Source organism: Sceloporus undulatus, chromosome 4 (genome assembly GCF_019175285.1).
Source record: "Sceloporus undulatus isolate JIND9_A2432 ecotype Alabama chromosome 4, SceUnd_v1.1, whole genome shotgun sequence".
Classification (NCBI taxonomy): Eukaryota; Metazoa; Chordata; class Lepidosauria; order Squamata; family Phrynosomatidae; genus Sceloporus; species Sceloporus undulatus.
The window spans coordinates 119080230-119102948 of NC_056525.1; the positions used below are offsets into that span (position 1 = coordinate 119080230).

General features: G+C 38.8%; 1 protein-coding gene across 1 annotated transcript in view; it reads right to left on the reverse strand.

Annotated features, from left to right (window-relative positions):
- PRG4 (proteoglycan 4) overlaps positions 1 to 20931 on the reverse strand; it is a 46590-nt gene extending 25659 nt beyond the window's left edge. Inside the window, exons 1-6 of the mRNA XM_042464344.1 lie at positions 20859 to 20931; positions 14228 to 14350; positions 11755 to 11874; positions 4700 to 4942; positions 2306 to 2455; positions 138 to 239 (exon numbers count right to left, since the gene is read on the reverse strand). Of these exons, the coding sequence (XP_042320278.1) occupies positions 138 to 239; positions 2306 to 2455; positions 4700 to 4942; positions 11755 to 11874; positions 14228 to 14350; positions 20859 to 20931 (811 nt within the window). The remainder of the gene's footprint in view (positions 1 to 137; positions 240 to 2305; positions 2456 to 4699; positions 4943 to 11754; positions 11875 to 14227; positions 14351 to 20858) is intronic.
- Between the last annotated feature and the right edge of the window lie 1788 nt (positions 20932 to 22719).

The window sequence follows — 22719 nt, forward strand, 5'->3', positions numbered from 1 at the left end:
AGTAGGTGGCAGTTTTGTTGTGGTCATAGTAGTTGTAGATGGCACCTCAGTTGTGGTTGTAGTAGTAGATGGCACCTTGGTTGTAGCTGTGGTGGAAGACTGCTTTGTTGTGGCCATAGCTGTAGTAGTTGTGGTACCTGCTGTCGTCACTGCATTCTCTACCCCACTACCATCCTCTTCTGAGACCACTTTCACTGCTTTGGATTTTGTAGATTTTAATTTTGACTTTGATTCACGAGCTAAAAGAACAAAAGGGTGTCAAATATCTGATATTGTTTGAGCATTACTGTTAAAATTCTTATTTCATGCTTTTGAAACTTTTCTGCATGGTTGCCTCAGGCCCTAGAGGTTTTAAATAGCAATTCAATGGAAGCCATGAAGACTATTACAATTTTTTCCCATATCTATTTTTGGAAATTAGCATTGTTCAAAGTAATGCTAGTTGGCATATCCTACTACTTATGATTTGCTACAAAGCTGTCTCTGTAGCTCTGTGTGGGGGAGAGTAATTTAACCAGATTTTCAGTAGTATAATTTTTCTCACTGTGTGACATTCTTTGACTATCTGCCCAGAATAGAGATGACTAACCTCAGAATACTCAGATGGATTTCATTTACCCTCTACAATTTTTTGCAGTCCCTTTGGAGCAGTGTGGTCTGTAATATCTGCAGTTAGGTTCTCTGTTGGTACAAGCCAGGAAACCAAATTTGTATCAGAGCATATGCTCTCAATACATCTACCTGGAATTCTGGATAACATTATAATATATTTTATTGCAAGGTGGCTTAAGTGCCATTTCAAGAGGAAAGACAAGATAGTTATTGTCATGTGCCCTCAAGTCATTTCTGATGGTGATCCTAAGGGAAACCTATCACAGCATTTTCTTGGCAAGATTTGTTCAGAGTAGGTCTGCCTTTGCCTCCTTCTGAGGGTGAGAAAGTGTCACTTGCTCAAGGTCATCCAGTGGGTTTCCATGGATGAGTCGGGATTCAAACTCTAGTCCCCAGAGTCATAGTTCAACACTCACAGCACTACACCACATTGGCTGTGAACATTTATGTAACATGCGGTACAGACACGCCAAATACGCCGTGCTGGTGGCGTACTAGGGTTAAGGGACTGCATAGTAACCACACTGTCCCCAACCCTAGTACGGCGCGGCGCCATAACAATGGTGGCACCCAATATATACGGGTGCCGCTATTGTTATGTGACGGACGCATAGCACCAGCACATCACACCGCGCTTATGATGTCACGAGTGCACCATTGGTGCACTCGGACGTCAGAATGGCAGCGCAAAAAGAACCCACTTTTTGCGGGTTCTTTTTCCTCCACAGGGAAGCTGTGTGGTTTGGCGGCTGCAGCTTCCCTGTGGGGGGAAAAGGTGTCGGCAGGCCTCCCTTTTGGGGAGGTCTGTACTGCGCCTAAGTCACATTTGTTTAGTGACTCTACTTTTGTTGGGAGGAGCAGTTGGATTTAGGCCAAAGTTATTATAGAACAGAAGGAATTGTGTGTCCCTCCAGAAGTTGCTGGATTGCAGCTCCTATCAGTGCTTGCCTGCACAGCCACTGGGGAGGAATACTAGGAGTTGTAGTCCAACAACATCTAAAGTGCTGCTTAATTCCCACCCTAGTATAGAATGAACATTCATGGTCTGCAGTCAATTTTCTCAGATGCTTGCAATGTTATCCAAATTTCATGTGTATGTGCGTGTGTGTTTGTAGTGTACATAGCTGGATGTAGGACTGCACACAGCCAAATCAGAGGGAAATGCATTTATTGATAACACATTCATAATTATACTATTAAGTTTAGTCTTTTTTTTTAAAAAAAACCTGTTGCTGATAATACAAATATGCTTGCACTTGGTAATTCAACTAATACTTGCAGTGTGACAAAACTCTGTTGTTCTAATGTACACCTCTGGTGATAGACTGGACTCTCCTAATAAGTTGTAATTCCATTCTGCAAGGGACAAACAAGTCATTTTCTACACAAATATTGCTGAATCCTGGAAGTGACAATATTCAAAAAATGGTGAGGGGAGGTCTTAGCCTACCAGAACACAGTCTTACCAAGCTCAAAGTTTCCATTGTGTTTGAAAGGGAGATTGCAGCAACAGCTGATGTAAAATTCATCAGACACTGCCAGTCTCTCACCAAATGATTGAATTCAAGTAACAGTTTCTTATTACATTTAGAAGTAGGAATTGCCTTACCTAAGTTCCAGGATGTTTGTGTTAACTGTTACACTTTTTGTTTCACTTCATATTATGTACCTGTTTCTGTATTACAAAGCATACCTTTCTTTTCCTCTTCTTCTTCCTCTTCTAATTCCTCATCATTTTTACCATTTTTCTTCTTGCGCTTATCACCAGTATTTCTTACTGAGGCCTTAGTTCTCCGAATTTTTGAGGTAGAGGAGGATGACATTGATGACTGTTCAGAATGTTCTACAGCCAAGCACATAAAGTTAGCATAAAGAAAAATCTGTATGAGCTAATAATAATAATAATAATAATAATAATAATAATAATAATAATAAATTATTTATTTATAGAATCCGGGCGGGTTACAGCAGTAAGAAAAATACATTGCAATAACAACAGAATAAAAATAACATAACAATTTATAATAATAATAAATAGCAAGAAGAATGTATAGCTAATAACAATAATAGCAATAAAAACTGCATAACAATTAACATATCAAATCAATGTTTTTTGTTTGTTTGTTTGTTTGTTTTTAAAGTAAGCAATTTTCAAAAGCAATTGACTATGTAACATGGTGCTGTTCTAATCAAGACAGGGCAGTTGGGCTGTGTAGCAAAAGGGTTGTATCAGTAGTGAAGATTCAGTAGTGATTGGCATTTTTTGTATTGGTAGAGCAGTGAATTTGTTCTGAGTTCAAGGGGCTGTACTCACATGTCAAAAGGCCTGTTTTTTCCACAGGTCTCTTGTCATCCTGTTCAAATGATGCAGGCCAACAGCCCCAGGCCAGTAATGGGTAACCCAAATACCATTACGATGGATCCAGCATGAATCCAGTCTGAACCCATATCAACTCACCTTTAGGCTGGTTCTAAATAACCAACTGTTCATAGCAGGCTTTCCCAGAAACTCCACCGCGACAGCTGGTAGTTTAGATGGCCACATGCCTAACCACATGGGTGAAGCCAGGTGCCCTGTTTCCACTCTTACAGACCACAGTGGAGGTGTGCAAGGAGAACGGTGCTAGGAGAGTGGTGATGGATAGTTGGTGGTGACTCCATCGTGTTGTCGTGGGCAAATGTCTGAACACCCACTCGCAGTGGACCAGGTAAGTGCTGGGGAGAACGGGCCTGATCTGTGGGCAGAATACAATGGGTTTGGCCCATCGTATCCTGCCTGTCCTTTGCACTCCAAGTTTAAATTTAAAAGGAGCTTTCCAAGGTGCTTAACCTCTATGGTGAGATAGGGCCAGTACAGACGGGCGCTTTGTGCCAGCCTGGGCCCAAAAGTAGGGCTAGGTAGGGCTCAGCGTTTACACACTACAAGCCCAACTATCAGCACCTGTGCACCATCATGGCTCACCCCTATTTACACAGGGCGTGTCATAATGATGCATGGGCATCAGAGCACCCAAATGGCACTGGCCGGAAGGGGTGTCATCATGGCCTTAATGCCTCCACTTTCAGGAAGCTGCTTCAAGAGGGAGGATCATTGCCATGCCATCTGGTCATTGGAACAACGATGCAAGCAAAAGGGGTCGCTGCAGGCTGCCCATCTGTCGAGCCCCATAGTGTTCAGCACATTAAACAACTCCTTTAAAGTTCAAAATAAAACCTAGAACAGATTCACTGTTCTACTGACATTGAAGCTACCAGCCACCACTGGCAGAAGGGGGAGCAGGAAAAGAACCTCTGCTGTTCTATATTTCTCTTAAGACAGCTGATTGGTATTAGATGCACTTGGTTTCAATTTTTTGTATTAAAATGAATACTATATATTTATATACTTTACTAAAATATTTATTTTCTGTAACCCTGTCTTTTGTTCAAGGAATCCAAGAAGGAAAGGGAATTTCAGTTACAACCAGGGAAAGCCCATTGGGCTCACCCAAATTCTTGTATGCACCTAAAGTAATTTAAAAAGCAACAAAAAGCCCTCAAAAACCTGAGCATAAAAATGTATTCACATCAGAAGATCCTGACCCATAATCAGATAGATTTACTTCATGCATTACATTGTCCATTGCAAATAAATCTCAAATTTTTTGTCATATCACTCAAGTTTAATCTCCAGAGTAAATTTTCAAGCCAGGAATGATATAACAAGATGCATTATTTGTATTATAAAGCATTTTAAAACTGTTAAGGTTTCATGGAATCTTAAAAGAGCCCACAGCAGAGAGCAAGAAACTATACCTTTTATACAGTGACAGGCTCCAGAGAATTGCACTACAAGGAAGATCTTAATAAGGATCCAACAAGATAAGTTATATAAGGCTACTGTAAACTGGACTCTGTGAAAGTTAGTAAAGTGATTTATCAACATCAACATCAACATCAACATACCTCCCTTCCTCATATTTTGCAGTAAAGCCATCTGCTCTCAAGGCTCACAATAAATCATAGTGAAAATGGTTAACTCGCATAGTTATAAAGTTTTAATCTAGGCACAACATCCACAAATCCTTATCATGTAAGTTTCTCCTACCTTCCATAATTTCATGAGATACTTTCTTTTGTTTCTTTTTGTTCTTTGGGGGTTTGGGCTTGGGTTTGGGCTTGGGTTTGGGCTTGGGTTTGGGCTGAAGTTTTGGTGAACGCTTTGTTGTTGACTTTGGTTTGGGTGTTGTGGTTGGTGGTTTGGTTGTGGTGATGGTTGTAAGAACGGTGGTGGTAGTTGTCCTTGGAGCCTTGGTTGTGGTGGTGGTAGTTGTTGGTGCTGTAGTTGTAGCTGAAACCAGACCAAAAAACAAAAACAAAACATAGCTCAGTTAAAGTCACTTCTCTAGTTTGGCTCAAGTAATACCGGATGTAGCGTTATTGTCTACATTTTAAACAAAAGACTGTTCATTCTTGTTTTAACAAAAAGGGTATTACATTTTGCTGAAGCTAGTCTCTATATTTGTATAGTGTCCTATTTCTTACTGTCCAGGCTTCATTCTGTACTTGAATGAGATGATAAAAGCATACAAGGAGTGAAGATAAGAAAATCTGAATATAAAGTAAGGGCATTTGCCAAAAATCTTATCAGTATCATTAGAAGAACCTCTGGAAATTATACAAAAATTAAATGAAGCTCTCTTCGCTTCTCGAAAATTCTCAAGACTTAAAACAAAGAAAGACAAAACAATTATTACCAATAATATGACAAAAACAGAAGCGAAGGAATTACAGTATCAGACAGGTTTTAAAGGAAACGATTTAGGAATAATTGTTGCTAAAACAATTCAGATCTATTTAAGAATAATTATAAGAAGGTTCGGCTCAAAATTTTAAAAGATCTTAAAAACTGGAATAATCTAAAATTATCTTTACTAATTAAGACAGCTGCAACCAAGATGACTATTTTACTTAAATTGCTATATCTATTGCAAATGATACCAGCCATATACAATGAGACAATGATAAAAAAAAAATAGGATATTGAGGACGGAACAGTGAAAGATTTGATGATAAAATGGGCCCAGAACTTCAGCTAGACAAATGGGGAAATATATGGAAGGGAGAAAATGAAATATACTTCCTGTCAAAACATATGATAAAATCTTTATTATATGCATTTCAAGTAGTATCTTATGCCAGACATAAATTATCTAAACAGGAAAACAGGGGCAGCAGCAACATCTCCCTTTTCTCCCTGCAGCCTCTGGCTGCTCCCCTCCCAGCCAGAGACCACCTTCTTGGGCTTCTCCTTGGGGAAACGTCTCCCTCAGCTTAACCACCTCAGTGCCAAGTGAGGCTACTGCCCATCTCCTGCCACTCCCCTGCCACACTTTCACACCCTCCCCTTGCTGCCTTTGCCAGAAAAGAGAGAAACAGAGAGGGAGAGTCCTCCTCTCTCCTAACTGGTGGGGAAGATGCAAAAGGGCAGGAGTGGGCTGCCAAGTGGGCAGTGCTGTATTTTGGGCTCCCCCATCCAGCACCAGTAGCACCCGCCTGGCAATGGAGAAATGGGAAGGAGCAGCAGCTGCTGGCTGGGTTGGCTGAATGTATTCAAGATCTGTTCAAGGCATGAAAGGTTTAATCCTGGGTCTATTTCCACCAATTATTCACATTGCTGACAATGCAAATCTTTTTTTTAAAACTCAGGGAAAAAAACAGTACTGACTATCCCAGGTTAAGTGGATTTTTGGCAGCCTCCCCCTCCCCCAAAGAAAGCCCTTGATTGGGTGCATTTAGGATGCATGTGAACAATGGAGATTCATCCTGGATTATTTTCACCATCTGAATAACCCCTGGAGCATTGGCATCCTCCCCAGCAGTGAGTCAGCCCACAGAGACCAGGAATAGCCTCTGCCTGCGGAAATAGCAGCTGCCACGACCATGGGAGGGGGGGGCAACAAGGGGTTCTCAAACTGGGGAAAGCAAAAGAGAAAAATAAAATATGGAATAAAAATGGAAAGGAAAGAGGGGCACCTACTTCCACCTTTCATTCTCCCACAGGAAAGGAAGCACTTTCATCCACCTGTCCCTGCCCCATTTTGCTTTGCTTTGCAGTAAGAACAAGAATTCCCTGGAAGGCCAGGCATAAATGGTCCAAGGTCTAATTCCCACTACTATTTAAACCGAATCACGCATTGGGTTAAACGGGCACGGTTCCCACTTAATTTGAATTCAGAAAGTGATTCAGAAAGGGGGGGCATATTTTTTGTCCATCTTTTCCCATTGAACATGCATCAAAAAGATACTGATTTTTTCTGCTCCTTTTCCTCAAAACTGAATTATCGTAAGTGGGAACCATAACCGATTCGCAATCGGTTTCATAATTTGGTTTTCAATTACTCGAACCGATTCTTTTGTTAATGGGAACCATCTGCCTCAGGAACTGGTTTATATAGAACTGATTCTTTTGTCAATGGGAACCACAAGTGGATTATTTTGAATCGCTTCCATCCCAGAGCAAATGCAGTGGGAACCACGTTACGAATTCCATTCAATTTGTCATTTCGGATTGGAAACTGAATCTTGCATAAGTGGGAATTAGGCCCAAGAAAGTCAAAGCACTGCAGCTGCCCCCCCCATAGCACCTCCTTTCATGAACCTCTAAGAAACAGGAGAGGGAAGAGGAGCCACCACATTCACCAACCACGAATATACCAGTACTGTCCCGCTTTCTCTTTTCTTCCCTAGCCAGCCCTACCCTTCTCTGACCAGCTGCACTCACTGATTTGGGTGGCAAACTGCCCACATGCCACTCAATTCCCTTCCTGCCTCCTTTGCTGCTTACACCAAAAGTGTATCACCTCCCACCACCCTGTTGGTCTGCCACTGAAGCTAAACAGTTTGCTACAGTCAGCCCTCCATATCCACAGACTTTTCATCCATGGATTCAAGCATCCATGGTTTGAAAATGTTTAAAATAAATATAAACTCCAAAAAGCAAAGTTTGATTTTGCCATTTTATATAAGGGACACCATTTTACTATGCCATTGTATTTAAAGGGTCTTGAGCACCCACAAATTTTGGTATCCATGGGGGGTGCTGGAATCAAACTGCAGCAGATACCAAGGCCCAGTGTATAATTTATTTTCCTAGCAAAGTTTTTAAAACAGTAATGGAATGGAGGAGGTATTATTCTTTGGTAGTTTGAGTGTCAGACCAGGCTTTGGAGACAGGAAGGCTGGAATCCCCACTTGGCTATCAAAGCTCAGCAGGTGATCTTGGGCAAGGCACACTCTTCTAGCCTAATACAAATAAATTTTGCCAAGAAAACCCCAGGAGAGATTACCCTAAGTCAGAGTCTACTGGAAGGCACATAACAACACCAAATAAAACAAGCTGGCACAGAAAATGTCTGAAACAGCAGGAAACAGTGTTCAGTAGATTTAAGTAAGTGAATCAGTGATTGGAAATTTTACACCTTAACATTTGCTTCCTGTTTATTCCATTGTGATTGCCCAAAAGCCTATGGAAATGTTTTCATTCTCACCTGAAATGTTACAAAGTTTCTGTGTGTACATATGTGAACAACACTTTTTTTTAAAAAAAGCCATCATTAACATCATGTAACCTTCAGGCAGTCCTATTACCATACCATGTCCTTTGTACTCAAAAATCTATGCCAAGAGCTAACAGGTTTACCAAGTTGAAAAGGCTTTGAATAGAGTGATGGACTGTAAGTCTTGAGATTTGGCCTGAGAACTACCCTAGTTAATTACAGAGAGGCTCATCACCAGAAAGTTGGAAACCACAAATTTGCTACTACAGCTATGGACACAATGACATTGTAGCATGATTCAAATCTTCATCCGTGGAAGGAATGGCAACCCCAATGGAAACATGGATGTTCAAGGTAATGCCATTTAAAGTTAAAGACCATTGGCATAAGTGCTATTGGTTAGAGCCACTGGGTTCAGTTGTTGAATGTTGATTCAGTTTTCGAAAGATAAGTCAACATGGAGGTAAATGTCATTGATTCAATGTGTCTATTTGCAATTTATAATACAATTAGCCCTTAGTGCTATGCATATAAAACAGCTATGCGTTTCTTCATACAAGCTACATCCAAAGGCATGCTAGCATTAACAGCAGGAACCGACACCTATGAGTCACAAGTGCTTCCTATTACAACATCACTACATCGCAGTGCAGGAAGTTTTAAATAATGATCTGTACACCTGGCTGCTTAGTGCAATAAGTCCACAGAAGGTCTCACTGACTGTCAGCCCAGTGAAAGGCCTGGAGTCCCAGAAGCATCTAGATAGTGTGAATACTAAAATTGTATCCCGTCCTTGCCCTGCCACTCAGCAGTAGCCCAGCCCAATGGAGACACACTTATTTCATTCAACATGTTCATTTGTGGCAGATCCCTATAGCTGCCCATTTGAAAATAGAGACAATGCACCAAAGTGGACAGATAGGATGAAATCTCTTGGTGATGTAATTTAATATAATGCTCTTTTTATCCTAATGTAAGGCACTTTACACAGTGATACATAGTAGTATTGGACGGATGGAATAGAGTCATATTCATCACCATCAGAGAAATCTGTTGTGCTGGGAGCTGTCATGACAGTTTTTTCTCCTGACAGAGGCAAAAATGTATCCCCCCCCCCCAAATCAATTTGGTGCTAGCAGCCTTTTTATATTTGCTGTTGCTCCTCTGGTGCCACCTATTCAATCATGGCCACTGTCTGCCATTAAAAGTACATCTGTGCACAGATCCAGTAATGTGCAAATCATGCACCACCTGCTTCACAGAAACTAAATCCTCTTCATGTTATCTTCATCCAATTCTATATTGATCCCTATGTCTAATGTTATCTCAAAGTGGCAGTTTTGCATAGTATTGTCATTTTTTTTTTCTGCCAGAGGTTGCTTTCCTTAAATGCGTGTTGAGAAGTTTTGCCTGTAGAATATTTATCTGCCGGGCAATCATTTAGTAATAGTAATATAAAGCTCAAAGTACAATCTGCCACTAAAAGTGTACTTCATCCATTTTGCACTTTACTTTATAAGGATTGTTTTGCTGAAGGGAAATAGAGAGAATATTTGTCTCTCCTTCCCCCCATCTTGGGGTTGAACAAGGCAGATTTTCCATAATGTTCTGCCATGACAGCTCTATTACCCCTTTATTACTACCAGATTCTAATCTGGCTTTACTCCACTAAAGTCAAATGAAGTTATGTCTGCTGAAAATCCAGACTCTACTTAACTGCATAATTAAAAAAGAGAAAATAAATGTGGGTGTGGGTGGCATATATAATGGAGAAAAATAATGTACTAATGTAAAAATAAGCAAATGATTCTCTACAAAGTTTGGATTTTCTGCTGGAGGTTTATAAACTCTTTTTTAAAAAACTCTTTTATAGTAACACTAGGTAAATGTTTATCATTGTGATGGGTGGAGTATGTGTGGATGAAGAACTGTATATTGCAAAGGCTCCCATAGGGAGGCAGCGAGACTCTTAAGTCTCATGTGCAGAGACACATTAAAGCTTACCACTTTATCCATGCACAGTGATAATTTTTTTTCACTTCATGGAGGGTATATTTTGCCCTATTGCAGCTGTACTGTGAATTACAGCAGTTTGCACTTCCCCCATAGGAATAAATGACAAACTTTTACTATAGGGGAAGAGTTGCAGATCAGCATGCAAAAGATGCCAAGTTCAACCCCCAAGATTCCCAGATAGAGCTGGAAAAACCCATGTCTGATAACCTGGAGAACCACTGCTACCAATCAGTGCACATGACACTGCACTACATTCAGATCTGATTCAGCATGAAGCAATTGTACATGTTCCATTTAAGGGAGAAAGGAAAGAGCTACATGTATTTGGAGGGGTCACTGACTGTGGGCCTTGACTAGCACAATGGTTCCAAATAAATGGCTGGAAGAGCCCAAAAGGAATAACATTTCAAAGCTTTGGTCTGGGTGGCACCAGTAGTCACTGGTGGGTTGAATAATCCCTGGTGAAGCCCATGTACATTTGTCCCTTTATATCAGAGCTAATGAAAAGAGAGCTGATTAGCCTGCCCCTTAAGGTGCATAACCCCACTCTGAGATCTCTTATTTTTTATTGAATATCATTGGTCAGGAGTTGATGGGCAGTCTTTCTCTTTTTTCAGCTGCAAAAATCAAGAGTGGTACCATGGTCTGGGTGAGACTTCCTCTAAAGTGCCTTCCCGCTTAATCCAAGAATTCATCCCCTTCTAAAAGACATTTGCCCCTGAGGTGTATATTTATTTGGGACATTCTGGCATCATCATCATCATCATCATCATCATCATCATCATCATCATCATCATCATCATCATCATATTGTTATAGCCCACCTCTCTCCAAGGATCGAGGCTTGTAACAATCAAAAAATCACAATAACATTGTTAACATAATCCCTAACCCCCAAATAAAAACTACAAAACATCATAAAACACAATCAAATTTACTAAAATTAATCTAAAATTAACGCTCATTAAAATGAGGCAATTGTGGGAAGCAAGCACAGTTAAGGGACAATGGAGGAGCCCATTTATCAATCTGGAAATGCCCGCCAGAAGAGATCCATCTTAACAGCCTTCTTGAAGGCATCAAGAGTTGGAATGTGACTTATCTCCTCCGGCAGATCATTCCAAAGTTTAGGAGTGGCTGATGAAAAGGTCCTCTGGGTAGCTACAGCAAGCCTGGTCTTCTTTGGCTGTAGCAAGTTATTCCCAGAGGATCTGAGTGTGTGGAGTAGAGAGTGCCAAAACTGGGTACTAGCTCTTACACAAGTAAAGAAGATAAATCAAGTCTGTAGTGAAATAGCTTTGGAAAAGTTACTTTTGGATGCAGCCGTTCCTAGAAAACATGGGGAAATTTTCCAAGCTTTCTGTGTGCTTTGACAATAGGACTTAAGATAAGGCTCACATGACTGGATACTCTTCCCTACAAAATAATCTCTAATTGGAAACCAGCATGTCAAGGTGAAGAGTTCTAGCCTAGCTTTCTCTCTGGTATGCCAGCTTCCCACTATAAAGAGACTGATTTAATTGGCTCAAGTGATCCGTTAATTATGTGGAAAGAAGCAGAAAGACAATGATTTATTCAGAGCACTTACCCACTGGGCAGGCCTCTTCATAATCTGCGCAGCATTTGCCATATTTTTGGCAGTCAGGGTCACAGTCACAAGGTTTCCCTCTTACAAAGTGTGCAGTGCAACGTCCTTTACATGAGAGGTCTACACAAGATGGAGGAAGAGGTTTAGCAATGTTTTCTTTGCCTTTTAATAGAATCTATTTTAATTAAGATACTATCTTGTACATGTCTTGAACATTTTCAATATATAGGGGGACCATTACAGTGATGTATCCAGGTCCACTGCATCATTGATGCCTTCTGTATAGTTTATTTTTGCCAACTAAAATACACTCCATTGTAACATTCTGGATGTGATATAGAATCTGTCATCCTTTTGAACACACTTCATTGTCCCTGTGTTACTGACATGAAATATTCTACAGCTACAAAAATGTCTTTGCTTACTCTTTAGTGTCATTTGAAATTAATTTGAAACTAATGCTATGCTACGGATTGAGGAGAAATAACAAATACATGGGCACGCACCACATTAATCTGAATGGGGTGCACTGCCCCTTGTGCCCTGTGTGCTCCCACGCAGCTTTCAGAGTATAGCGCACCCACGTATGACACAGGCACACTGTATAATTACAAGTATATTACAAGTGTATACAAAATTTGAATATAATTTTAACAACAAATATAATTACAAGACTTACCCATCTCGTTTACCTAATCTTTTTCATTGCAGAATTTTGTTTTCATGCTGGAGGGTTGCAAATAACTCCTCACTAAAACATGATAAGATCTGTGTACATCTTTGCCCCTTGGAATATCAGGCATGCACAAAAGTCTGAATCAAGCCATATGCAAAGCATAATGTCATAAAATACATGACCTACAGCGGAACCATCATTAATTTGGATTGCTTCACTTCTAATGTGGAGAGCAAGGGAGTTAACCAAATGTGCACATTTGCATTGGAATCTAGCCAAAATGCGGGTGAGGGATAGAGGACATTTGAAAAGTCACACTCAAATCTTTTTCAATGAGAAAGGCTTGGTGTTCATAAAATGCTTTTTACAAATGAGATTATTTCCACTGGGTGGTTTAGATGACTAAATGTGGATGAACAATATTTTGCCAATGGATCGTACATCACATTTGTTCTCCACTAAACTGTGTTTTGCCTGCCGGAGGATTGTTATGCAGGAACATGTATGTAGAAGCCATTCACTTGACTTCACTTCACTTGACATGACATATTTCCAGCACCACCCACAGGAATTACTCATAGATGTCTGAAAATAGTGCCAGGAGAACTGGCACTGAATTGGCAAAGAACAATGTAATACACAAAAAAGAGAGTGACAAACACACATAGAGAGAAAGAGGACACAAAATGAAAATTATAAACAAAAACAGAGACTACATGTAACAAGTGCCAAAGGGAAGGATCTTAAGGCAGTGGTTTTCTCAGACTTCCTTACCATTAGAGAACTTTTTCCATTTCCCACACTTGGATTGTGTGGTGAAGTGGCCCAGCATGTCTGCTACAGAATACACCATGTATGTCACATAGGAATTTATCACACTAGCGAGATCCCACGGGCAAACGAGATTTAAACGCTATTTAAAGTACATTTGAATTTAAACAAAACTTGCAAACTCAGGGAGTTTATCACACTGAATTGCTTCTGAAACAAAATAACGTGAAGTTAAACTGCAGTTAAAGTGGAGAAAAGTGGCAGCTTTTTACTTTCAGGATGTTCCGAAGGTAAAAAGCTGCCACTTTTCTCCGCTTTAACTGTGACTTAACTTTGCATTATTTTGTGTTAACTGTGACGTCGTGTGATAAACTTCAGGCATTTCCTGGTTTTCTTTGCTTTCAATAGTGTTAAAATCCCAATTGCCCACGGGATCTCTTTAGTGTGATAAACTCCATAGATTTGTAAGGCATATTATCCATTCCTATAAGATGATGTTCTTTCCTGTCCTGTTGGACATATTTGTTGCCCATGTACAGAAAATAATACCCTTCTTTGGAGTTCAGGACTGCTTTCAGTATCAGGAGCCACATAGTCAAGGCCAGAGCATAATATCAAAACTTTTTATTATACTGTTCTTTTTTCAATAATTTATTTTATGGTCATTTTTGCTTCTGTCTAAATCTAATGATATGATACATTCCTGTTAAGGTCCCCCCCCCCGCCCCCGGTTACAATATACTCATCCGCTTCGATCCGCAGGGAGAGGCAGGAAATATATTATTATTATTATTATTATTATTATTATTATTATTATTATTATTATTCCTCCACCACTGCACACAGAGGTTGGAAATATTACTTTATGGACTTCCATCTCTTTGGCCATGCTGGCTGGGATTCTGGAAGTGGTCGCCCCCAAAAATTTCCTGAAACACGGTTTGAAAACCACTGTCTTAATGAAACAAAGCAGTGCTTATTCACCTATTAAAAAGGAAAATTAAGTGACTGCAGTTGTGGACTTACCTTCAACGCAGACTTTCTGGTAATCTGAGCAGCACTCCGCGTAGAGAAGGCAGCTACTATCACATTGGCAGTCATGCTTCCTATTATACCCTTCCCCACATCTCCCTGTACAGCTTGATACATCTAAAATCACACAATGCCACTGCAATTATTGCCAGGCCAGAATAGTATGTTAAACAAGAATGAATGACAAGGCTGTGGGAGGGCTGGTGATCCCTACACACACACACGTGCCTCAATAATAATTATTTGCACATACCTTAAAATACAAAACACAGACCCTCAGTTTAACATCTGTAACAATGACCAGATTTTTTTCAAGCAGCAGGAATGAAATGGGGTAAATGCTGCCAGGGATATTTTTGTGCAAACTTCAAAATGGACAAGTATGTAGGAACTAAGATCCATGGACTGCAGATTATAAGAGATGAGATGGTTGCTTGGACCCACCTAGAAGGTTAATTTAGATCTGTTACACATTACTTAGTTTTATTCATTGAGTGTTGGTTTCACAGCTTGGGAAAAAGTAGTTACAGTTAACAAACTAATTGTAAGTAATTCCTTTTCCCCATAACAAGCGGGTTTCATTATAACTATAGCTTAATAAAGGACAATGTAACATCTTCTGTAGTGAAATTGTAACTTTTATTTTGTTTTAATTGGAAGGATGCTACTTCATTACACGGTAACAGAGGAACATCACTCAGCTCATGTACTGCCTTATATTCTATTCATCAATGGAGGTTGTGGCTACAATATCGGTGAAACAGATAATATGCTCCTGGTTTTAATCCTAAATTTCACCACCCTGCTGGTATTGTAACCAGCAACCTTGATTGTCTGTTGTGGGTATGGAGGTGACAATGATGTGGATGGGAGGAGAATGTATTTTGTACCATAAGTCAGTGCCTTATAGCATTCAGATGTCTGTAAAAATAACTATTTAGTTATTTTGGGGAATGTAAAAGGTTACAGATGTAAAGAGTTGGAAATATAAAAAGTAACAAACATAATACTTTGTGAAGTCAAAGGCTTTCATGGCCGGCATCCATAGTTTTTTGTGGGTTTTTTGGGCTATGTGGCCGTGTTCTAGAAGAGTTTCTTCCTGACGTTTTGCCAGCATTTGCGGGTGGCATCTTCAGAGAATGCTTGCCTGGAAAGGACTTGGGTATATATATATTGTGTGACCTGGAAAGGCAGGAGTGATTTGCATGTGTATTGTTTTGTTGCTAATGGCAGACTCTCCCACCCTGAGGCCTGCCACATAGCCCGAAAAACTCACAAAAAATCTATAGCTGCCAGCCATGAAAGGCTTCTACTTCACAAACATTATTATTATTATTGTTGTTATTGTTGTTATTATTATTATTATTATTATTATTATTATATCCAAATGGTTGGGAGGTTAGCGATGAAACAAGTATCAGGGAACAGTTGAAAGAGAAGTTCACTAAACCAGTTGAGCTTATGTGGAAGCACCCTAGGCACCCACACAGTGTACTCTGAATCTTATCCACATCATCTCATTGATTTTCAAAATTATAAATTAAATACAAGTGCAGGAAGAACTTTGTTTCATCTTGAAATCTCCCATTAAAACAAACTAGCCAACAAATAAGAGCTTATGTGGAGTCTTTAAAACTTAATAATCTTGGTTTCAGAATTCTTGGAACATTATGCCTTTTGTTTGAGGATAGGGAAAGTTTAGTAACTGAAAATAAATGAGGGGTTTGCTCACATCATACATAGCTGAATACTGAATACATTATATGTAAATGATAACCTCCATCCCTACTCTATGTAATATACTATCCAACACTTATCTCACAGAAAGGTTTCCTCGCCACAAGATTGTTACAGCTGGCTCTGGTGCTTGCACAATTTCATTCATTTGTGTTGGTAATTTGGCTATATTCATAATGCCTTTACAATTTCTTCATTGGCCTTATACAATAGTTAAATCTCCACATATATAGGGTTAAAGTGGAGAAGAAGCTATGAAGGTACGTATAAGACCCATCCCTAGCAACCCCATACACCTGTTGTTTAGACCTAGTCTTTCATCTGTAGAAGACAAACAGACAAAAAGGAATTTTTAAAAGTCTGCTCAGTTGAACATACGTAAAAGAGCTGCTGTGACGGTTAAACCTGCCTCATCGTTTTGATTTTACTGTCTCCCTTTGCTAAGCTGAGCAACTAAAGGCTTGTATTTAAAAGCATGATTTTATGTGAGGACAGTGTCACACTAGACCCAGTCCTGGGACATTAAATATTGGAGAGTATGATTCTAACCAATTGAAATTTTGGTAGGTGTGTGTGTGATATCAGTGTACTAAGGCATCCTTCCCTTTGAACAAGGAAGACCAAACATTTAACAGACAAGTCAAATGGAATTACTAAAGAGAACGAGTTGACATTTCTAGACAAAACAAGAAACGCCAACATGAAGACAATGCCATTCCCCCCCCCCCAAACAACACATATTGGACACACATATAACCATAATAGTTGAGTATGAATAGAAATTCAAGCAACCATTGTCTTGACACTGAATACACATTATTTGGTTTCTACAGAGATGGTGTAAAAAGGTCTTATAAGTCACTGAAAGCATAAGATGTGTGTTGCACTTAATACAACATGCAGTGCTTCATTTCTGCAGTGTGGCAATAGCCTGTGAATTCCACTTTGCTAGATATGCCTGAAAAAATGACAGAAGGAGGGCCTTTTCACTTTTAATGTCCACCATGTTGAACAATCTCTTCTTTGAGATAGGCAGATCCACAGCATGAAGTGTTTCCACTTTTAACTTCTTATTACCAAGACTTTTTCTATTTGCATGGCCATTAAAATTAAGTCACGCTCATTTTAATTGTTTTATTTTTTTTAAAAAACCCACAAATTATTTTATGTTTTTATGTCATTTAGGATTGTTCTTCTATTTTTAATAATTGGTTTCATTAAGCCTTGTTTATATTTAGGATTTTTTTAAAAAAAATAATAATGAAATGTAGTCTTGAAAAATTATGCATCCAGTAATGAATGCAAGAATATTTTTACAGCAGCTGAAAAGAAACCTCTGAGCCACCTTCATAAATCCACTGGATGCATTCTAGCCAACATTAAATACTTTCATGACCACTAATTTGAGCAGAAGCTTCAAGTCATTGGACTGAAAAATGCTTAACAATGTAACTTCAGTCTAATAATCTGAATATTCCACAAACTATCAATTAGATGTGTACTTTTAAAGTTACAGTGAAAATTTGATTTAGACTTGTCTTGCCAAGAAAACCCCATGACAGGTTCGCCTTAAGACTGTCATAGGTGAGAAATGATTTGAAGACACACAACAACAATAATATTGTTTTAAAATGCAAACGGATCTTGTAACACTTTTGAGACTAAGGCTGTATCCTCAGTGCAGAAATAATCCAGTTTGAAACCACTTTCTCCGCCATGGCTCAATGCTGTGGAAGTCTGGGAACTGGACTTTACTGCGGCATCAGAGCTGTGTGATAGAGAAAGCTAAACGTCTGACAAAACTACAAATGCCAGAATTCAACAGAATTGAGCCATGGCAGTTAAAGTGGTGTCAAATTGGGTTATTTCTGCAGTGTGAATGCAGCCTGACTGTGTGAAAGAAGTGGTAGCATAAGATTTCTTGGACTTGGTCTACTTCCTCCAATGTCTTGTATACCTAGTCTATGAAAACTTATGCTACAACTCTTTTGCACAGTTAGTCTCAAAGGTGCTACAAGATCTCTTTGCACAGCGATATTCCAGACTAGCATGACTAAGGAGTTTATCGCATTTTTAAATAAACCGATTTATCGCTTACATTTCAAAGTCGAATGTAGTATGTAGCTGGGTATTATCAGACAGAAAATGCTGCCAATTTCACTGCCTGGCTGCATCCTACCTAAAACCCGACTAGAAGTCAAGCTCAGATGGCCAATTTTCATAGCCGAGAAGCTCCCGCCTTTTAAAATCAGCCGTCTGAGCACTGCTTCTAAGCATTGGTGGCACTTTCTGTGTGATAAAACCCAGCTGCATCCCACATTCCACTTTAAAATGAAAGAGTTAAGTCGGCTTATTTAAAAATGTAATAAGCTCTTATGTCTCTGAATTGTTATAAAATGTTTGTCAGATTTCAAGAAATTTGATCCAAATAACCCCTTTGTAGCTAGTTTTAAGTGTGGGATAGAAGCAAAATCTGCAACCCTCCAGCTCCCAGCAACCCCCAATAGTATGACCAATAGTAAGCATTGACTGGAGTTGTAGTTCAGCAACAGCTAGAGGGCTACATCTCTCCCCCTCTAGAGATAGAAAGAAGTTACAGTGAATGTCTGACATTTGGTGAATGTCAAAGAGGAGACATAGGATAATTGACTGAATGTGCTTACAGAGTTCCTGTAATCTTATCGTTTCTAATTTATCATCTCCCTCTTGCAAGATGAGCAACTAAATGAATATATTAAGACCCATGGTTTTACATTTTACAGTGTCACAATAGACTCAGTCCTGGACACATAAATATATGTTCAGTGACCATATGCTGTCATTCAAAAACTACGGAAATATTTATTTATGTGGGGATATTGCAAAAAAGGAAAAAGTAAAAAGAAATCAGCAAGGCAAGCATTCACACATTAATGCCAGCGATTCAGTTTCAGACACTTGCAATAGCATGTAGTATTTGCTGACACTGACTGTGTAATGACATCCTAATAAGCAATGGTTAATCATCATCAGAATTAGATTAACATTTGCCTTTATTTGAATGCCCTCACCTCTCCTATTCCAGCGTAATCACAAAGAGGCATTGGGGTGGCTTTCATGCTTCATTAACTATGGCTTCTCGTGTCATCAAAATCTTAAAATGTGTTGTTTTATCTATTTCTTGAACACACCAGTTTCACAATCTATGAGGTTTATTTGTTCCAAACAAACTATAGTTAATATCACTCATGGTTTCTTTAGCTGCTAAATGGGGCCATGGCTAGGTCCAGATCAAATAAGAAGCTGTGTGTGATGAAAAATGGAAGCAAAAACCTGAAGATCTTCATGGTCATGGCAAAAGAAGACTACCGATCAACAGCAGGCAGGTACACGATGCACAAAGTAGAAATTACACATATGGAAAAGAACAGAAAAACATTATGGACAAACACTTAATTGAATTTAGTGAATTCCTAAAGAAATAGATCATAACAAATTCACAGAACAGTTCTTAATATTCAATTCACTGAAATAATTGTGGTGAAACACACAAGCTAAACCAAGTATTAAGAACTGTTCTATGAACTTCTAATGATATATTTATTTAGGAAATGTATCACTAAATTCAGTTAATAGATTGTCTATAATGTTTTTCTGTTCTTTCCCACAAAGTAATTTCTCCTTTGTACATTGTGTACCTGCCTGCTGTTGATCAGTAGTCTTTATATGTTAGGGATTTGGTTTTTTATTTGGTTTTTGGTGTTGTTAATAGCGGTGTTATGCCAGAAGAAGAACGAGGAATATATGAGCCTGAGGGAAGCTAGGTTTGCTCATCTCATGATAAACAATGGCTTTTCATGAAATCCAACTATAGTTATTGAGTAATCTTATGGTTAGTATGTGGATGAATAGAAACTGATGAAATTTATTTTTTTCTGTCAAATGTAGATTTGATTTTTAGTGCAGTTTTAAATCTATTATTTCATATTAAGAGCCAGTTTCACGAGCAGCAATGGAGTCTTTCAAATATAAACATATATATTAATCCCTACATCAGGTTTTTGCATGAATTTATTTAAATATACCAGCTGGTGAAATGATGTTTAAACATCCTATCCTTGCTCACAAGGGTGGGGTGTCCCATTGTAAAATGGTGACCCAAATGCTTATTTTGGAGAAAGAAATCTTTGGTCACAAACGTGCATTGAATGTAAAGTAACTGATTTTGAAATAAGTCAGTTCAAAAGGATGGATTTGATATTTTGGATCAAGCCACATGTGATGGTAAATGCATATTCGTGCAGGTTTTAAAAAATGTAACTTGAATCAGCTCAAAGTGGACTGACAATTACCAAGACAAACATAGAATTTAGTCATTTCCACTCATTTGGAGTCGTGACAAAAAATCATTCTCTTAAACTAGTATTTGCATTGGGAGGAAATCACCCATCTAATTTGTACTTAAGGTCTCACAGAGTTCTGCACACTGAAAAATGTTCCCATCCTGTTCTAGTAATGATTGATCATAGAATAATAGAATCATAGAGTTGGAAAAGACCACATTTTAAAGATTGCCATCCCATTTGGAAGTTCTCACAATGTGGATAGAGGCCATCATGTTGCTGGTCACCATTATGTTCTGCACCGAAGATTCACAATGTCATGGCCCCAATCCACATGCTGAGTATTTCTAACCAGTATAGCGGAGAAAGAGACCGGTCATCACAAGGCAATTCATTGTGGTGAAATCCCCATGACAACCAAAAACATGTTCTCCAGCTGTTAGGTTTGACTAACTGTATTTTTATTCCATTTAAATCTTAATACTTAATTCGAACTGTGCTATAAACTGAGCTACCGTTTTCAAGATTTCCAAATAATATCAATTTTACGTGAAGTTTTACAGTACCTTGTGATGAAACTTGCTGTGCCAAAAACACTGTCAGTAACAGCAGAGAGATCCAATATATATTCCAAGCCATGGTGATTTCAAGAGACCGAGTCTTTCCTTTAAATGAAAAAATATAGAGTGTTTACTCATTGTTATTCTAACAATAAGGAAAAAAATAATCATTATCCTAACATCAGACGTATGTGTGACATATGTGCTAGTTACACTATTAAATATCATTCATGTACATTACATTCTTCATATCAGTCAAGCATATAGAATATATGGGACAGGAGAAGCAAGCTATAAAAACCTTTGTTTTGCAAAAATGGTAATATACACATTAATTAACTACTTTTGATTCTATAAAAAAAGATAGATAAATAGATAAAATTCATGGAGTCTGTTTTACTGCTTTTTAACCATTTTAAAGATATGAATGGATATTTGTGTGTATGTGTGTGTGCATATCCACACATACCCCCCACATACACCGAATGAATTCACTAGTAAACTTGAATAACTTCTCAAATGTATTCAATTCCTAAGCACCTTCATTGCTGTAGTAAAAGAATCTCTGATATTCCACAGTTCATGTATGCATATAAGGAAGTAATGTGATACAACATTATATTAGATTCTGTACTGTAATATATAAACTAGTTGTTATAATATACAGAAATTTAAAGGTACCCTGTATGTGTATAGCAAAATTATTTCTGTTGCAAACTGAGTATGTTTATTTTTAAAAAGCCTCAAATCATGCTAGAAATATAAAATCCAAAAAATACATAAACAGTGTATAACAAACATATTGAATACTATACCATGTAAAAAAACACAACAACCCCTATCTTGCCAACTTTCTATATCTACCAATGTGATGCTTGCAATTTTATTCTATTCTTGCAACTTTATTCTTTGTTCTTACACTACATTTTATTCCTTTGTGTCAGTAGTAGGGTGAGATCCTTTTGAGCAAATTTCTCTGCAGAGAAACAGGTGTTGCACTTACCGTCCAATGGCTATTTCTGTTAGCAGTGATTCTCCAGATCCTTATATATATATTGAGGAGAATATATCAGGATGAACTAATTAGGCAACGTGTTAGACAAAACCAACTGTGACAACCCATGACAGCAAATTTTCCACATCTATTGGAAATCATCCCAGAAGACTAGACAGCAGCATCTGGAAAACACTCCCATTAAGAAAAATGACTATTTAAAAAAATAAATTTAGACTTATTAGTCAACACATTTCTAATAGTTCAGCGAACAAACTGTCCTGAGAGATTGGATATTTTTGGCAGGCATTGGCATTAAATGGTAGTAGCAAATAATTATGAATTATGGTTACAGATAGGGGAGGGGTATACGTTATTATCAAAAGGAAGGAGCTTTAAAATTACACATGTGAGTGTCGAATGTATCTTGAGTGTGTTGGAGAATGTTTGGAAGAATCTGGTAATAGTTGTCAGCGGGTGTCACTGACTGGTTGTCCTTTTTAAAATCGTAGCATTCCCTTATCAGAGAAATTTAAATGTATCCATTTATTGTGCTAGGCCAGTAAGATGTTCTCCCACTGGGTGTCACCCTGGGATGGGATGTCCAGGGGGACAGGACGTCTGGGGCGGGTCTCACACTTTCTGGGTCTGGGCCATCCCCAGAGACAGTTGAAGGCCTGGGGGTGGGGAGAGAATTGGACATGCCTGTTCCTTCCCTTTCCCCACTCTCCTGGGCCTTCAGCTGCCTCTCAGGAGGAACAGGCACATGCCTGTTCCTTCTCTTCCCCCCACTGTCCCAGACCTTCAGCTGCCTCTCTGGAGACAGCTGTAGGCCTGGGAGAGTGGAGGAAGAGAAGAAACAGGAGAGTGCCT